At 26.8% G+C, this 20,192-nt stretch overlaps 3 protein-coding genes across 6 annotated transcripts; 1 reads left to right on the top strand and 2 right to left on the bottom strand.

Moving 5' to 3' along the window:
* Nucleotides 1-956: 956 nt before the first annotated feature.
* LOC122518910 (toll-interacting protein A-like) lies at nt 957-4,118 on the top strand. The gene is made up of 6 exons (XM_043638059.1): nt 957-1,137; nt 1,606-1,779; nt 1,861-1,994; nt 2,674-2,878; nt 2,988-3,164; nt 3,608-4,118. Exons 1-6 carry the CDS (start codon nt 1,090-1,092, stop codon nt 3,716-3,718), a joined length of 849 nt encoding a protein of 282 aa, XP_043493994.1. The 5' UTR covers nt 957-1,089; the 3' UTR covers nt 3,719-4,118.
* Nucleotides 4,119-6,754: 2,636 nt separating this feature from the next.
* LOC122518909 (apolipoprotein D) lies at nt 6,755-12,024 on the bottom strand. The gene is made up of 5 exons (XM_043638058.1): nt 11,363-12,024; nt 9,985-10,792; nt 7,543-7,771; nt 7,270-7,441; nt 6,755-6,932 (listed from the first exon to the last, which is right to left on the bottom strand). Exons 2-5 carry the CDS (start codon nt 10,156-10,158, stop codon nt 6,773-6,775), a joined length of 735 nt encoding a protein of 244 aa, XP_043493993.1. The 5' UTR covers nt 10,159-10,792; nt 11,363-12,024; the 3' UTR covers nt 6,755-6,772.
* A 488-nt stretch (nt 12,025-12,512) lies between these two features.
* LOC122518912 (centrobin) lies at nt 12,513-17,609 on the bottom strand. Of its 4 annotated transcripts, XM_043638063.1 has the most exons (10): nt 17,384-17,609; nt 16,762-17,143; nt 15,657-16,341; nt 15,453-15,558; nt 14,691-15,383; nt 13,982-14,208; nt 13,657-13,859; nt 13,227-13,489; nt 12,994-13,152; nt 12,513-12,874 (listed from the first exon to the last, which is right to left on the bottom strand). In XM_043638063.1, the coding sequence occupies exons 2-10, from the start codon at nt 17,030-17,032 to the stop codon at nt 12,782-12,784; spliced, it is 2,700 nt and encodes an 899-aa protein (XP_043493998.1). In that variant the 5' UTR covers nt 17,033-17,143; nt 17,384-17,609; the 3' UTR covers nt 12,513-12,781. The 4 variants fall into 4 exon arrangements, with proteins under 4 accessions (XP_043493998.1, XP_043493995.1, XP_043493996.1 ...); XM_043638060.1 differs by having other exon boundaries at nt 15,657-17,143; XM_043638061.1 differs by having other exon boundaries at nt 15,657-17,143; nt 17,463-17,609.
* Between the last annotated feature and the right edge of the window lie 2,583 nt (nt 17,610-20,192).

Raw genomic sequence — 20,192 nt, 5'->3', positions numbered from 1 at the left:
ATTTAGAAGAATTTCTCGAGCTATACGACGTTTCTATTATGCAAAAAGAAACCTTTTAAAATGACAATTACAATTAGCTATGAAAGACAATGCGAATTCAAAAGACATAGGTAAATGCTTTTAGGGGGATGTGAATAAAACATTATATAACGAGTAACAACTAAGGGAAAGACGTATAGGTGAGGATTGAACAGACTATGAAAATTTAGATATTATAGAAAGTTTTAATAAATGAATTATTAACGCTATGATGAAATTATTTTATTACTAATTATCCCTTATTTCCTTTCCTTCTAATACAACGTGTGATATAGTATTCAATAAGATATATATATATATATATATCAACAAAAAAGTAAACTTCTATTATTTTTTTAAATAAAAGTAAGTTCGATCGATAAACGATTGTTTCTATGTAAAATTCAAAACTTTTCAACCCATCTATTTTGTAATTTATATTAATTTATATTAATTTATAGATTTTTTGAATGTTTTATATTTTATATTTAAATATTTCCAGCGGCAACAATGTGATATTAAAATAAATTCAAAGTCACTTTGATATTTCAAATTAAATTGTCCCTTAAAATGCAATATATTTCCTTAAAACATTTTTTTTATTCAATCAATGGATAACAAATTATTTTACAAAACAATTCTTATTTATTTGCTTTTTATATATATATATATATAAATGAATTTATAAATATTATATTATATTAAAATACATACTTAATTTTGGTCATAATTAGTTTTAATTGTACGACTAAATACAAACGTCTTTAATTGTTTTTTATTGGTTAGGTTATAGCACTAAGATGATTGGTTGACTGTTCACCATTAGACCGTTTTTGATTGGATGAATTTGTCCTAGTTTTTCTGATTCCACCAATGAACGAGTTCGTGCTCTATTACGAGTTTAAAACTCACCCAAATGTATTACAAGCGATGAATACATGTGTCTTTATGACTGTATGAGTTGCAAGATTTGACAGATTGTTATTCTTTCATGTTTGCAATGATCGTTTAAAAATAAAAAATTCGTTAAAATAATCTTCTCAAGGTATTAACCTCTTCAATCGCTACGTAATGGATACTGATGCACGTGCAGAATTATATGAAAATTGGAAGAAACGAGTAAGCGACGTTCATTCCTATATTTGCTTAATTAATAAATTTCATTATAATTATTGAGATTATTCATCGTTTCTACTTACGTATTTATGTTCGCTACTTATGAGTCATTAATTATTCCGATCCTTATTTACAATTTAGGTGTATGTAGATATTATTGGAGAATGAGACATAATAAATATAAATAAAATATAGTATTTTTTTTAACCTACAATGTTAATATGTAAAAAAAAATAATACTAAAGGTTTATGTAAATATTTTCTTAAATTTAAAATGCGTAGAATTAATTTTTTTTTATTCTTTTGGTATTGTAATATCAAATATTAATATATTAATTAATTAATTAATTAGTTGTAATGACATTGCCTATCATATATTGCAAACAATTATTTAAACATTCTACATCATAATACAAAAATTATGTTTATTTGAATTATATATATATACCGTTTCCTTTCTTTTTGATTTAGGCTTTTGTTGGTCCTCTTCCACAAGGCTTCCTGAAATTAGAAGATCGCAATGCACAGCAACAACAAGAAGCAGCTGATCAACAGGCTGCATTGGCTTTGCATCAATTACAGATGCAAAGTACTCCTATGTTACCTGACCCACGTATGGGCAAACTTAGTATAACAATTGCCCAGGTTAGATTCTATTATAACAACAAATTTAAATATTTCTTATTTCAAAGATAATGTTATGATACAAATTTTTATAAATTACAGGCAAAATTAGTAAAAAATTATGGGATGACAAGAATGGATCCATATGTTAGGTTAAGAGTTGGCCATTCGATCTATGAAACACATACAGATTCAAACGGAGGAAAAAATCCACGTTGGAATAAAATTATACAATGGTTTTTATCATTTCTTTCTATTTTTTGTATTATGCAAGGTGTCTGAAGTTTTTCCAGCTAATCTGTGTTAGTACATTCTATGCATGAAAATAAGAAATATTTCATTTAAAGCTTTAAGATAAAGTTATAATTTAAATTATAAATATTCACGTTTATACAGCTATGAGATTGGCTTTAAATTTCGTCGATTCTGTATACCTTTTCTTACGCTTATATATGATGTTCACTATCTTTAAATTATTTAGCGAATCTGAATCGATATTGATTCTCTTTAACTTTCTTTCTGGAATACTACTAATCGAAATACCAAAAGTATTTGTAAACTAAAAATATGCGGACATTCATTACCTATATAATTCGTGCGACAAAATTAGTAAAGCTGCTGTAAATATCAATGCAAATTTTCTGACAGAAGAATACTACATGGATCAATATTTTCGAACGTGCATTCACATAGGTGTTCGATACTTTGAACAAGAAATTAGGTAATTTACAATTTATATCATAGCTTTTGAATAAGACCTTAAACAAACTATGTTTGTAGAACATTTTTTTTCTTATTTTCGTGTATAAAATATGCTTACACTGCTTGGCTGAAAAAACTTCAGAAACACTGTATAAAATAATACAGAAATATAAATGAAACATATTTTATTACATATTATATTACATTTTATAGTTTTTTACCGCCAGGAGTTACACAAATATATGTAGAAATATATGATGAATGTTCTTTCGTAATGGATGAGTTAATCGCATGGGGTCATATAGACATACCACCTAAAGTTCTTCAAGGTACTGAAACACACGAAGATTGGTATATGCTTAGCGGCAAGCAAGGCGATAACCTGGAAGGCATGATTAATTTAGTTTTTAGTTATATGGTAAATATCTTCTTAAAAATATTTAAACTTTCATAGATTTAATCGATGAAAAAATATTAAATTTAATTTTATCTCACTTATTAGATAGAATAACATTATTGTTTTGTAGCCTAAATGTCCTTCGTATATGCCTGGATCTGTAATGATGGTACCTTCTACGGCAATGTTTGGTATGACATCGTATACACCTGTTAATGTATATACCACACCTCAACCAGTATCAGCTATCGCAACACCACCTGTTGTACCAAGTTTGCTACCAAATGCTGAAGTGGAATTAAAACAGGTAATTTATATATTATTTATGATGATAAATAACTTCTAGAATAGATAATATTCCCTAAATGATGAAAAAAGTTCTAATAAACATAGGTAAAAAATCGATATTTTTAATGCTATGAATAAATTTGTATTTCTGTTAATGCGAGTAGACTTTTCCCTTTTTGGAAATTATCATGGTGCATAAAAACAATCCTTTAAGTGTCTTTTTATTTTATACACGTTTCATAATACTACAGATAATAATGTAATCCATTGTTTCCGTATGGTATGACAACTTCCAAAGCAGGAAAGTTTCCTTCTTTAATCAAAAGGAAGAGTTAATTAACTCATGTTTATTAGAACTTATTTTTGTTTAATTTGAGAAGTACTATTTATCTTAAATTTATAACTTTTTTTATCACTGCATATCGCAATATTATATCATAAATTTTGTTTATATTTTTTCAGCTTGCGGAGATGTTTCCAAATATTGACAAAGAAGTTATCAAATCAGTATACGACGTTAATCAAGGGAAAAAGGATATAACTATAAATTCGCTACTTCAAATGTGTGAATAAATTTGAAAATTATTCTATACAAAGAATTCTATGCAATATGTTATATAGACTATATTGGATCGATGTATCACGGGATACTACAAGAGAATATAAAACGGATATTTGCTACTATAACGATTATCAATTTATTGATTGCTTTGAGAAAAAAAAACTGTAGAATGAAAATAACAGCGATACAGGCTTTGCATGATTTCATTGTGCAAATATTCCAAAAACCAGAAAAGTTCTATGATGTGATACATTTGCCTTCTTCTGCCTTTGCTAATGTCTCATTATAAGATTTTTCAAACAATCAGAAATTAATTTGATTCTTATAGTAAACGTTTCAATATCCCTGTCTATATTGTTTCGTGTAATATATATTTCTTGTAAATTTAATTATATTTTTAAATTAGTCATATTTATTTTATTCTTCTATACATCTCATCTATATACAATAAAATAGACGATGTTAAGAAAATATATTATTAAATATTATATGTATTACGATAACGTAGTCGTCGAGTTATGAATACAATTGAATTTTGCATTTAATAGTAGCAGAAGAAGATGTAAAAAAAAAATTAAACATAACATTGTATTAACTTATTTGAAATAGTATCTTTATAAAATTGTCCTAGATATTACTATTTCCAGGAATTAAGATTTTTTTAATATAATTTCTATATATATATATATATATAAATATTTTAGTAATATAATACTTCTAGATGTATTATTATATAATATCACAGTTATTAAGTATGTATTATTTTAAATATTAGTTGCCATAAAATAATGTAATACATTTTGATGATATATATTTATCTAAGTATTTCGTATAAAAAAATAATTAGTGAAGCTTATGAAAAAATCGTTTTTTGTAAGCTAACTTTCTATATAAATCGATTAAAGTACTGAAAACTATGACCTTGTATTTAGAGGATTATACAAACCACAGAAATGTATTTTCTTAGAAATATATATTATATAATTTTAATTATATACATTTTTAATTGTACTAAGGCAGTAATTAAGTTTTTAATTAAAATATAACGCAAAAAAGAAGATAAAAACAGAATGATGAATTAAGTTTGTAATTATAAATCTCAACGTTTTCAAACGTTCGCTATTTTTCTTATGTTAAGTTGTATCTTTGACAATCATACGATTCAATTTGATTATATCATCATTTAATTGATCGATGTACATTCCGTTTAAGAAAAAAAAAACAATATATACTCGCAAATTTTGCGTGTGCCTTTTTAATATGTTATGTCTTTTCAAATGAATTCCAAAAACAATTCGATGAAAATTGAGGTGACATTTTATGCAAATTAATTGAAGTTAAAAAATCACAAGGCTAGCAGTTTGCAGAATATTCTAGACGATAAGAGTATAAATAATGACATAAAAATTCTAAGAGTCATAAAGGAAGCCATAAAATATATGAAAACTTCGATCCATAAGCTGTTGTGCAAAAAACGCTACGCAAGCATTCGAACACAACTGCCTAATACAAGATACTTTCTGATACTATTCAAAGATAGAAAATGAAAATCAACATTAAAGATAAGACTGATAAGTGTTTACTAACAATGAATTCTTTGAGTAAGAAATTCGACTCATTTGTATGATTTATTTCTCGAGAAATTGCTTAGAAGATTACTTAGAAATTTGGAAATATTTTGAGAAAATTCATGCTGTACAAGAAACAGAAATATATCAGTAATCTAAAGGAAATACCAGATATTTCTTTATACTCCAAAACTTTGACTGTCCTAAGAATTGTTGTTTTAATCCAAATTACGAATTGATTTGATTTAATTAGGATTGCAGAATTTCAATGACCTCAGAAGATCTGTTAGGACCAAGTATTGTTTGATCTTGAATCTTTCCTATCTATTATGATGATTTTCATGATACTTCTATGTTACTTTTAGGATGAATAATACTGAATTCAATTACAACTAATTACAGTAGCAATAAATGATATCCTGTATTAAGCAAATGCAAAAAAAAATGTTTTGACCTTGTATAAATATATGTTGAGTTTATAATTTAGGTGAATCTATAAGGATGCTTTGCATGGGATATCAAAACAGAAAAAAAAGCCTATAACTTATTGTTAATTGTAAAAAGATTTTAAAGGAAAGAAAACTAAATGATCAGATACTAGAAAAAATTCTCAAACTGCTCAAAGCCCAAGCACCTAAAATCCTACCATCGATGACGACTAAAGCGACTATTATTTAAACCGATTATACTATATTTAACAAGTACAGAATACAAAACTTAATATATTACAGACTTCCATATAAAACATATATATACACATAAATAAATTATAAAAAATATATTATTGAAACAATGCACTTCCAATTTTTAATAACTACGTAATAATAATCAAAATATTACCTTGATCCAATAGACATGTTACTAGAATTTTTATACAAATTAATTAATATTATACATATTATATTATATCAAATAAATATTTTAGAAGTACAAGAAAGATTCATATCTAGCAGAAACTAACGAAAGCATATTTAGGAATGTTAATTATTAATAAAATGTTCATTGTTTCCATAAATGACTTACATTCCATACTTTTTTTTATTTATTTCTTTTAAATATATGTTATTACCTATTTACTATAAATACCTACCATTAATATCATTGAATTATATATTACGAGACAATTAAATAAATTTAAATTAGTAATATAAATATATTTAAAAACCTATAAAAAATATTTAAAGAAAAATTATGAGAAATTACTATTATTTTTTTTAGATAAAAAAAATGTTTAATAATTAAAAAATATCTATATTTTTAATTATAAAATTTCGAGACGAAAACTATGTTGCATCTAGAAAAAATATAACGTTTTATTAAAATTATTATATAATTATAAATAGAAAAAAGAATTGATGAGCATTGTGCGCGAACATAATAATTGAATTAATAATATTAAGTTTAAGTATCGACATCGTTGTAATTGAAATATTACGTGATATATACCTACATACATACATACGTACGTATGAACATAATGAATTATTTAATCGTATTTTAAAGTCGTCTGTGTTTTCGTTTAAATAAATGTCTTCTGTTAGAATTAATTTTCTTGTCCGTCGTTATTGGAACGAAAGATATACTGTATGGCGGTACATCCGTTTGATTGCATTGTTTTTGTTCCATAGGAAACATATACTCCAAATCTATATCGTATCTGTTAACACAATGTATATATATTTTTATTAAATCAATGACGTGTATGTTTATTCATAAAAAGAAATATTCATCTCTAAATAAACAATTATTTCTATTTAATATCATGCAATATAATGTATAATAGTACAATTTTTTTTCGTAATTATAATAATTGTTAATTTAAATAATTGTTATGTTAGATAAATCGTAAAATCATTTTTTTTTCGATTTACTCCACTATCATAATTAACAATTAAAAAAATGAAAAAAAATATAATTTGACAATAGAGCAAATTTTGCAAAAAAAGAAAAAAAAAAGAAAATTCAAGACAAATAAAATGTAAAAGCCAACTTACTTTGGTAATTTTTCACGAAGATAAGAAATAACATTAACACCTAAACTAGGTTGTCTACTCATAATAAAACTAGACAAATAACGTGGACTTTTATTTTTTTCGGCGCAGTGCATCAGTAAAGCCCACGTTTTGTAATCCGAATCCAATATATATGTGTTATATATTTCTTCATCTAAAAAAGTGACTCAATCAAAATGTATTACGCAGAAAATATGAATTATTCAATGAGGTTCGCACGTTAATGGAAGGAACAAAAAGGCATTCGAAACTCACAGGGAAATTCCGCATGAACCCAATGTGCTGGAAGCTCCGGCGAAGGAATTTTCCATGTGATATTACCAACGAGTTGTTCATTGATCGGATCATCAGTAAAACTGTACGTGAAATTCATAGTAACCTCTGCACTTTCCGATGACACGGACAATTCGGCTCTCATACATCTATAAATTAGAGCTTCCTCGGAACTAGCATAATATTGTACTATGTACCATGATCCAAGAAACTATAATAATATCATTATTTTTCTTAATTCAATCATTTTATTTTTTATATTATATATAATCAATTACTAATTTCTAATAATAGTAGTATGGTAACAATACGATTTATTTTTAATTATAATTGACTTTGTTACTTTTTAATAATAATTTTTATGCAGAAGCGATATATGCGACACTATCGAAACATTTGGTTGATCCTAATTTTGTAATTTTCTTACAAATTTCACTTAACACTACTAAATGACAACAATTTGTATATGGCCTATATATATATTAGTTTAAAAAGAAAACATATTCAAAAAAGTAAAGATTTTTAAACGATTAGAATAGTTAGCAGAGAACAAAAATTATGTGTCGTTTACGGAAAATATATGTAAAGTGAATAGTAAAGTGTCAAAATTGCTTATTGATATTTCTTTCTGATAATTTCAATGTAAAAGATGTACATTTAGGTCACCCCGTTGAAGGGGATGACGGTAAAATAGAAGCAAATTAATTAAATTTTAATCATGAATAAATTTTATTTTATTTTTCATTAAAAAAGAAATGAAAAAGAAAAACGAAATCATTTTTTGAACACCTTATTTTTTCATAAAATGACGTAATATTTACGAATTCCTAGCGCGAAGATGTTATTTTTAGTTGAATCACGATAGTCTAAGTTGTTCATACTTGAAGCGTACTTCCAAGTAGTCATCCGGACAAACTACTTTTCGTTGTGAATACTTTTAGAATGGGTCAAGAAAACAGTTCGAAAATAACATCAAATTCCTATACTATCAAGGATCATTGAGTTCAGTACAATGGTTATCCCGTTGACCTCACGGAAAGATAATTCAGATCCGGATGCGATAATTGCGAGCTCGTAATCAAATTAGTCGTTTAAAGTCTCGATCGAACCACAAGTATATATCTCGCAATTAATTACGATGAAAATTCATACGAATTTACTTTAGATATGTTTAATAACATTGTAATTAATTTAATCTATTCTATACATTAAATTATTATGTATTTTTTTTTTTATCAAAAAGTAATTCAAATAATACAATCTACAATAACATCTTATAAATATCTATATTATTTGTGTTATAAAATATATATTTGTTTTATAATCTAATATTTTTATTATAATTTATTCATATTAGATAGATTATTAGATAAATTATTATAATATAATATATATTTGTATTATTATTTATGTATAGAGTTTATTATACTTTATTAAAAAAAAATCAATACTTATGAATACTCGAATGTTAATTATTTTAATATAAAAAATTAAACTCGTAATTATATATGAATTAGAAGAAAATTCATGCATTATAGTAGAAACTGTTTTCCACCGTATACTACGCGACAATCTAAAAATAAATTTGCTAAAAATTCTGTTTAAAGATAGAGAGAGATAGAGAGAGAGAGAGAAAGAGAAAGAGAGAAAAAGAGAAAGAAAAAAAGATATGACATTTCTTTCACAAAATATTATTGTTACCGTAATAAAAAGTGTCCAAAAAATGTAACAACGTGTATATCAATTTGTTTCCATGTCGAAAAGAAAATTATTATCTGTGTCACTTTTTTGGCACAAGTTTGGAACGATCGAGAAAACATCGTTTTCAATATCGCGGAAGATCGAAGTGCCGGGACAATTAAATTGCAATTTGAATCGGCGCGTTACAGAACGCTATTTACTCTGCTGACTGGTCGATGCTAAATTACCGTTCATCGTCAATCCGGAAAGCTGCAATATTAGCGGCTAATAAATGGATGGATTTTATCATACGTCAATAGACAAAGAACGAACGAACGAACGAACGAACGAACAAACGTGCGAACGTTTCCATTAAAAACAATTGTGAGTTAGGTTCGACTAAATTATGGGATGACAAAATTAATTTTATTTTTTATATCTTTTCTTTTTCTCTATTATATATTATTACTTTTTTTTTAAATTACATACAAAAAAATAACAAAACAAAAATAGTTTTTCTTTTGAAATATAATCGAAAGTATAGAAATAAATGATAGGCTTCCTCGGAGAAAGTTCTTATCGATTTAGAGAAACAAAAATATATATTTTTCATCGAAAATAATAATAATAATAAAAAGCGCAAAATGTTCGGACTAACCCAATAAAAAAAAAAGAAAGAAAAAATAAAAAATGAGACAAAATTTGAATGAAAAGGACACGAAGATCCTTTAAAGTTATTGTTACCTCTGATATGTCAAAGTTTCGTATTCCCTTGACTCTTGGACATTTCGTTTTGTCCTCTCGTCTTTTCCAGCCGATCCCAGTGCTATCGCCGATCAAAGAAAGGAACAATAACAATGAGAGAACGATCAAAGAATAATCGAGGAACTTGAAACGTTTTATTCCAACGCGATGCATTCTACTCTCGTGCACTCGCGTTCGAGTTCGTGCCACGAGAGTCACGATGAGAGAGAGAGAGAGAGTAAGAAAAAAAGAAAAAGAAAGGAAAAGAGAAAGAGAAAGATAGAAGAAGAAGAAGAAGAAAAAGAAAGACACGCACACGAGGAGTAGAAACTGTCGTTCTGGTGGTTTGTCGTATCTCTTCGTGCCTTCGTGGAACGAAACTCGCCGACGAGTACTCGACTAAAAGGCCACGAAGCGAGCGTGAAGAACGAACGAGCTCATGACTACTATATACCTACTATACTATCTCTGTGAGGCGCCTCACAGATAGAAAGAGAAAGAGAAATAAAGAGAAATAGAGAGATAGATAGAGAAAGAGAGTGAGAGAGAGAGAGAGAAAAAATAAAAGAGGGAGGAGTATGAAGGGGGAGGAGGGATAGGTCACTATCACGTTCCTCCCTTTGCATTCTTCCTTCTCTTTCGTTTTCAATCGGCAACTTGTTCTCCATATAGCGCATAGGATCCTCATAACCGGCGCCAACTTGCAACAAGATTTTCCATAGACGTGATATATCCTCAATTGAAGCTGTCCCCCATCAGAAGGTTCTTTTGCTTTTGATTGTTCCCATTAGTCGAGGTTTTACTTTATCTAAGAAATTCAATTATTTTTGTAAACAGTTTGTGATGACAATTAGTTGGAATATGATGGGATGATAATAGATGATTACATTAGTATTTCTAATTAGAGATTATTTATAGTTATTTTTGATATTTAGCTGTGTATAGCTATGTTTGATAATTTATTGAGTATTTTGAAATATATCAGAATTATGATTTATTTCTCATTTTTCTAATATGAGATAATTATAATTACATTTGTTATTTATCTACGTAAGATATTTGTTATAAATTAGTCTTTATCTGTAATCAAATTTTTTGAGTAATTAGAATTTGTATTAATTTGTTTTTCAGATAAGATAATTACAGTTACTTTTAATAATTATCTTATGTTCAATGTTTTCGTTTAACTAATCTCTATTTGTGATAATAATTCTAAATAATGATAATTAGTATTATGTGATATTAACAATTTACTTTATTATTCAAATCAGAAATAATTAATAAATTATTAATTATATCTCAACTAAACTCCTTTAATAATTATATATTCATTTATATTAATAATATAATATAAAATATAAACTTAATCTGTTCATACCTTTAACTCGGGTTTACATTTTCTTTTCTTTGTGAATCTCTCTCTTACTCCAAGACATTTTCGTTCTTCTCTTGGTTCTGTACATTTCATCATCTTTCACCGAGTCTCTAATCGCTTAAACGTTCTTTACTCCTCGAAGTTGGCAAGAAGTTAGAGCTCTTCAAGACAAATAGTAACGTCTCACCTTCGAAATGGTTCACGATACTATTTTGATGCGTAGCGTTGATCCTGACGAACTATTACTATTCACGAGACATTACCAACCTATTGCAATTCAATAACAGTTCTCGAATAATCATGGTAAACTACGAAATATAATAATCTGGAGTTTATGACCGACTTTAGTTCATATCGTAAAGATTCTACAATAGATAGAGAAGGATCACGAATATCGTAACACAAATATTTTACTACGATGTCTCATTTAAAATAAATCTCTTTCGTAAATGACGAGTTTCCTATATTCGTAAATGCATTAAGTTGGATTTTGAATTAGGTTTACTAATAAAAAAAGGAAAAAAAAATTTCTAATTTATATTTAACCCTCTATAACACATCATGTAACTTTATAATATTTTATATACAGAATATCCTAAATTTTTAACGTAAAATTTTACCAACACACACATTCTACAAGTAAAAATAAGAACAAGATTTTATACAAATATGCTGGTAAAATTTTATGAAAAAATACTATGACACTCTGTACACACATAATATAAATATAATATAAATATTATTTATTAAATATAAATATTCCATGCAGTGTATATATACTAATATTATTAGTTAATAATTAAAATATAGAGAGGGTATATTTAATATAGGTATTATTATATTAAATACTATATTAAATATAAAAGTTTCACATATTTTTAACTATTTCCTTTTTCAGATACTAAAGCAAATTAGGTTATAGAGGGAAAAGAAGAAATTTCAAACTCGTTCAATAAAATGAAAATAAATTCTGTTCGGCTTACGAAACTCAAGAGATAAATTGTTTCATTATCAATGAACCACGTTTGTCTAATCGTACATCCTTTTCCTCTGCTTCGGACATAGCAATGTAATTATGTTGTCGGTATAGTATTAATTTGCGATGAAACTTATATTATACGTAAAAAGGATTAATGAGTTAAAGTTACGTGAATTGGTTGTTGTGATAGAAAAATACTGTATTAAATACTTTCGCTCAAGTATGTTGGAATGTTGTTCATAAAAGAAAAAAATAGTAAAAACAAAAAAAAAACAAAAAAAAAAATAAATAAATAAAAAAATTTGTTTCTTAAATAAAATAATTATGATATCTCAATTTTTATAATTATTTCTAGACAATTGTACTGCACCGAAACGATATTCTCGTACAATATCAACTTCATCTATACCCGAATGATCGTTTACATGTTCGTGAACCGAATATCATTTCCACGGTGGTTTATTTCTTTGTTGATCAGTTTTACTGCTGAACTTTTGAGGTACAGGTATATATTCGCTGCAATCGTGCGCCGAGCTCTGTAATAAAATTTTTCAATTTTTTATTTTCTTCATTTTTTTTTTTTTTTTAAATACGAATTAATCGATTTTTAATGAATCGATTCATTAAAAAGAAAAAAAAACAAAACAAAACAAACCTCCGAGGTAGCTTGCAATAAAGTACTATCCTCGTTCGTAATACTTAATTCTTTCTTAGTATAGTGCTTTCGTGGTACTTCTCTGTAAACTGTAGGAGAACAGGACATAGTATGTTCGAAAAAACTATACTCTTGTTTAGGTTCTTGCATTTCGGCGATCTATGAAATAAATGTTGTAATAAACATGAATACGAAAAATTCTTCCGTCATTTTAATCAATAGAACGTTCTTACGAGTTTGACATATTTACGAAGATCTTCTTTCGACTCCATTTTATTTGATAATGGAGTATCGATTAAATTTTCGTTACGATTATGTTCGTTCTGAAAAGTTTGCATTCTAGAGGACGACGACGACGTCGTCGTTGCCGGTATCATCGACGGTTCCTGCGAAAGTTTGATTTGACAATTTGATATTGTTTCACTCGGCATTTTGCTTTCAAAAAATTTCTCCGCCGTTAATCTTTCTAACGGAGACAGATTCTCGATATTACCACCTATAAATGTGATCGTGAAAAATTATGGATGACCCAAAAAAAAAAAACAAAAGAAAAAAAGAAGAAGAGGGAAAAAAATCAAAAGAAAAATTATATGAAATGTTTCATGGAAAATAAAGAAATTAAAATGCACGAATGGTAAACGTTATCGATCGATTACGAGATACCTGATATAATATGTAACGCCTGTTGCCATTGTTTTTGCATTACCGAATGCAATTGTTCCGCCAATTGTGATTTATTGGTACGTTGCGAATTTAAATGCATTTCTAATAATGATGACTTTTGCGTAGCTTGGGCCAATTGCAACTCATACAAACGTTTTTCTTCTTTGTGCTTTTCTTCTAATAAATTTATTTCTAATTGATGCCTACGAATATTTGTTGAAACAAACAAAAATTTCGAATATTATTAATCGCTCCGATTACAATTATTATATTATTGCATATTGAATTTTGTTATTTTATGAACTAATGAAACTTGTTCACCTACTTATTAATTATTTCTTTGATTTTGCTTGCCGCGCATTCGGCTATAACTTGTTGCCTTGATTTCAATTCCTCAACGAATTCTAATTCCGCCGAATCTAATTGTGTTTGAAACTCCTGCAATTTAGATTTTACGACTTCGTCGAGTTTCTTTTGATATACCTCTTGTAATTCGCTGCTCAATTTAATCTGTTGTTCCTCTAAAGATTTTTTTTCCTCCTTTGCCAATCTCTGAATTAATAATAAATACAATTGAATCAGATTATTACGTATTGGATATAAAGTAATACATGGTGACCTAAAAATCGCTTTATCAAACTGAAAAATTAGAAATCTTTTCTTTTAAGTATTCAGAATGATGGCATCTAGGACCAATATCTTTTTAGCAACGTTATAATTAAAAATTAATATCTTGAAATGAAAAACAATGTATTGCAATATTGATTTTGTGTTAAAGATAATTTAAAAAAGACAATGTATGAAGAAAGTTGAATCTGTCTCAACTTTACGTGTTTGTAATAAGTTCTTGTGGAAGTAATAAATAAAATCTGTATTTATTAAAATTAATCGAATGGTCTCCATTATTTCTATAGTAAAAACGATTAATCAGCCACTTTTATCCGACATTTTGTGTTTTATTTTTCTTTTCCTTTATAAAACGATTTTTAAAGAATACCATGTATTATTTCATATTATTTTTATTGATACTGTACTTCGCCTTTTTTCGCATCATCCAAAGAATTAAGCAAAAATATGTTTTTCTGTTCTAAAATATTATTTCTATTAATTTCTTCTTTTATCTTAAGTTGTAAATTTTCCTTTTCTTGTTTAAGTACTGTTAATTCTGCTTCACAGGTATCTAATGCTTTATGTATTACGCTCATTTCATTTTTAACTTCGTTACTTCGTAAACGTTCTCTATTTAATTCCTGTTGAACGTTCCTTAAACTTTCTTCACTTTGTTGATTCGTTTCTATTAATTTGTTGTATTCTAGTTTCATTTGTTGATTTCTATTTTCTGCAGCTTGAATTAAGGTCTTAGAATTTTCTATTTCATCAGCATGTAATTTTAACATGTCGATTTTTTCTTTCATCAAACTATCGCTTTTTTCTTTATAACCAGCCGCGAGGTCTAATGCTTTAGATAATTCGTTCTCGAAACGTTTTATTTGTGATTGAAATTCGTTTATCTCGGATTGATGTTTCTCGTTGATATTCGTAAGATTTTTTCCTAAATCTTCGTGTTCTTTTTCTAATATCTTAACGCGTTGCTTTAATTTCGACCATGCATTGTTAAATTGTGAAATTAATATATCTTTTTCGTAATCTACTCTAACGGCAACCGCAAGTTTTTCTTGATGTTCCAATAAACGTTTTTGAAGTTCCTGAATTAATATCTCGCAATGCTAAAATAAAAATTATTTTAAAAAATATAAATTGAAAATCGATCTAAAAATTTGTAAATTTGTTCATACTTCTCTTCGAAATTTTTCTTCTTCTAATTTAATTCTAATTATTTCTCCTTGGGATTTGTTAGAATTATTATCCCAAAAGTCTGACAAAGATAATAATTTTTGTGGCCTTGCAGAGAACAAAAAATATCAATTTTGTTAATTATTTTACATTTTCGTATTAAATAAAAAATAACGCAAGACTAATCTTTATATTTAAAAGTATACCTTAAGGAAGATTCTGTGTCTTTGACTATATCTTGTAAGCTACTAGAATAAAGTGGTTTTGTACAAATATTTGTTAAAAGTTCAGATCTAGTTTCTGTAACTTCAGGAACTACTGTATGTTTATTCTGCCCACTACCACTATGTAGTCCTTCGGAACTTTCTAAGATGCTTGTTATATTCTTTTGTACTTCCTTTGTATTACTATTACCTATCTCGTTTTTCTTGAATTTAATTTGATTTGACTCTGGCATAGATGTGATAAAATCAGAACTTTTTTTACTATGTAATTGTTCTATATTATTAGTAGTTTTATCTTCCATATTCTGAACATTATGACTCTTATCGGCAACAGTTTGACGAACTCTTTCTTCCCATTGTTTAAAATTTGATATTAATTTATCGGCTTCATCTAATTGAAATAAACTACTTGGACGGGTAGTTAATGATAAATCAGTATAAGCATGAATTTCTTGATTTTTGGAAATAGATTCAATTTCGTTGATGCCTTGACTAGCTTGTTTTTGAAGAAATGACTCCACCTTCTTCTGATTACATTGATATGAAGTAGCACCATTTATTCTTTTAGATAATTCCAAATCGGTAGCTTCCATTTCTTGAATAAGTTCATCCACTTCGGAAATCTCCATGTTTATTATCTTTTTACAATCCACTTTATGCTGTCCTACTGTATTAAGCAAGGTAGACGGTACTAAATACGATTTATCACAAGCTTTACTGTACATATTATTTGCACCGTGATTATCATTTGAAACAGAATACGATTCCCTTGTTACCGAAGTACCAGCAACAACATGCGGGATTCCAAGATGATAAAAAACAGGTGGTACCACGACAGAATCCGTATGAGATTCTAAACCTTCATGCTTTTCATGATCACATGCGTTAGTATTAACAGGGTTAGTATTATTAGTTTCCAGAGTATAATGACTCGATTTCACATCATTCTGCTTTGAGTTAGTACGATTGGATGATACATACCTAGTGGGTGTAGAAGGAACTGAGAGGGACTTGCGAGGTTTCACGGGACTAGTTTGCAAACTGGACGGTTGACTTACAGAAAAGTTGCTTCTGATTGATTGCTTACGATAGAAGCGTCCGTTGTCTTGAGTTTGAGAATCCAGAGAATTTTCCAATAAGGATATATCCAAACTGTTATCTTTAGACTCAATAGCAGAAATTCTATTTTCTAAAGATTGCATATGACCAACTAGTTCCGATATGACTCCTCTTCTTCCACAAGAGCGATCTAATTTTTCATAACTCTGTCTACTAATGTCGGAATCAGAGGAGGATGGTACGAGGAAGAGATCAGGTGGGATCAGGAGTAGGACATCCGTATCATCCGAATCACTCATTATCCTCTTTCTTCCATTAGCAGTAATTAATAACCACGCTGAAGTTCTATACACCGTCAAAAAGTTCACATAGCTTCCGTATTATTAATTTATCAATTGATGTATTATATTCTATAGATAAATATTTGAATTATTTTTTGATCAAATATTAATAATTCCCTTAATTCACTATTAATCACCGTTATTTCACTAGTAATTTTCTTTAACTTTTTTTCTACACTTGTTATTATTATGGATTAAAATGTATTTGCAGTTTTGGATTATTTGGAGTAAAATATATACAACAGAAAGAGAAAAAAGAAAAGAAAAAGACAGAGAAAGAGAGAGAGAAAGAAAGAGAAAAAGAGAGACCAAAATATATGAAGGAGTAAACAAGCCTTCAGGTTAGTTCACCATTTTCCACAACATTGATAGAAATTTGTTAACTCACGAATATTAAACTGATCATTAACAATTTACAAATGGTACACTGACATATTTAATATTACAATCATTTAATATAATATTGAAAAAATCCAAAAAGATTTAAAAATAAATTAGATGAAATAATCAAGCAATACCGCCAAACAGTGAAGAGCGTCGGTTACTACTGTTTACTATTTGACAACGACATCTGTTAGAAATATTCTGTACTTAAGATGGAACTTTAAATTCTAAGAATCGCACATGTGCCCCATCTAGTTTTTAAAAAATGAAATCGAAGATGGCACCTATGATTATAAAAAAAATTATTAAATTTTAGGAATAAAAAAAAATAAATATATTATACAATTTTTATTTCTCTAATTAACATAAAATATATGATATAACTTATTTAAAAAAAACTAATACTCTCGATTATTATTATATTTTTTAATATAATCTTTAAAAAAAAAGATCACAGATAAATTTGACGTTGGTTTGATTTGTAAATTATTTAAATTTATTTTCGCATTTATTTCTTATCTAATTTTATTAGAGAATTAAATTTATTTATTGAGAGTAATAAATAAACAGATATCTGATCTCTGTGATTATGGTAATGTATATTATACTAACGTATTTTCCCGATTTATTAATTAAAAATAATGAAAGTACGTGCCATATTATTCACAGACAATAGCAACAAAAGTTCTTTATTAATATAAATTAGTTTTTGCATTTCGATAATCTTTCGTAGATATCATTATGGAAATTACGTATTCTCCGATATTATTTGCAATAAATATTACACGACAAGGCACATATTCATATGTATATATTTATATATTTATATATGTATATATGAAATATGAAATACATATTTCTCTTGTTAATGAAAGATGAAAATTATTTTTAACAGAAAGTTTATACCCTCTCTATTTAAGCTTACTAATAAGGTAACTTTAAAACTGTGATAGTTGCAGTACAATATGTTTATGTTTTTCCTCATGGTTTGTCAAGATAAGATAAAAAAAAGAAACGCATAGAATTTAAAATAGAATCGTTGAAAAATGTAACGAAACAAAAAGATAAGTTTTCAGTGAATATACAGGGTGTCTCAGTTTTTACCAAAACATTTTACCGATGTATCCTATAAGTAAAAATAAGAATAAAATATTATATAAATATAAATTTTTTTTCTTTTTAAATATTTTTTTTTAAATACTATATATTTATTAAATATTGCAAGAAAGCAATCTTTTATCATTTTGTATTTTTGTTATTTTTCATTGAAGCATATAATAGCCCATGTTTATATAATATGTTTTTTTAAATATTTATTTATAGAATATGATAGTAAAATTTTATGGAAATAAACTGGGACATCTTGTATATGAGTACAGTATTTAACAAAGATATGAAAAATGAGTAGTAAATAAAATTAAATAAAAGAAAAAATGTGGTTTCGCTGAAAATATAATATTTAATATAAAAGTAAAATCTCTATTAAAATATATATTTGAGATAAGGAAAGAAACATTACGATAAAAATAAAGCAAATAAATCGCTCGTACCGTTGGAGATAGAAATCAAAAATATTTGTAAAAACAATACAAATTAAATCCAATACTCAACGAAAAAAAAGAAAATATGAATATAAATGAGAGTTATTTATAAATATTGATTGATTATTCATAACACAATTTGAAATTTTGCAATATTTGAAATTGTCAAAAATAAATAATTATTTTAAACAAAGTTCCAAATAAAAAATGATTAAACTTTGGTAAAAATATGAATTTGCTGTTCGAAATTGATGAGAAATAGAAAATGATTTTTCTCTCAACAGTGTATTATTTTGAAGTAAATAAATAAAGGTTATTTTTAAAATAAGTTACATAATATTTTATATCCGATATATGTATATTTCGTGGATTTAGATTTAAATCCGAGTCAATTTGTGGCCTACTTTCGTCGTACACCTATGGAAGTGAATATTAAAAATGACTCGACAAACTTATTTAATTTAATCTCTTAAAAAATTTCGCAATTCAACTACGTTTCTATATACATATAAATATACAGGATGTTCAAAAAGTTTAGAATTAAATTTATAATACGTATTACTGAGGTCATATAGATAAACGAATTTCATGTAAACTTATTTTTGAAAATACTTTTCTTCTTCAAATTGATTACGTATCGAATGTTAGAAATTATGAATGACTATTTTATCAAGTTAAAATGATAATAATCTTCTAAGATATTTACACGTCAACGGAAGCTTGTAGAAAGTTTATTATCGAAAATGGATGCGATGGTAACGTAGATCGAAACTTTAGAGTAGAACTCGAACGATCTGTAGGAGATTTCGAAAGATAAACATCGTACGCAAATTTGATATTATTTTCAGATATTCACGAGATACTTCCAGCATAGAACTAGAGGAAATACTGATAATTATCGTTATTTAATGACTATGTTATTTATCGATAAAACGTTAAGTTTTTTTAGTCGATTATGTACAATAACTATTTTGAACTGCACATGCACATATATTTATTTATATGTAATAAATTGAAAGAAAATATTATAACCAAATGTAATCAAAAAGATATTTGATTAATCAAATTCGTTCGTGTTTTATCTTTATTATATTTCAATTACTTTTTAAACAAATATATATGATATATATTTGTAAAATATATGAATTTATGATTAGATGACTATAGGGAATATAATTAAAAAAAAGGGTACA

The sequence above is a fragment of the Polistes fuscatus genome, unplaced genomic scaffold, assembly GCF_010416935.1.
Source record: "Polistes fuscatus isolate 324 unplaced genomic scaffold, CU_Pfus_HIC Scaffold27, whole genome shotgun sequence".
Taxonomy (NCBI): Eukaryota; Metazoa; Arthropoda; class Insecta; order Hymenoptera; family Vespidae; genus Polistes; species Polistes fuscatus.
This window is presented reverse-complemented; position numbering and strand designations above follow the sequence as displayed.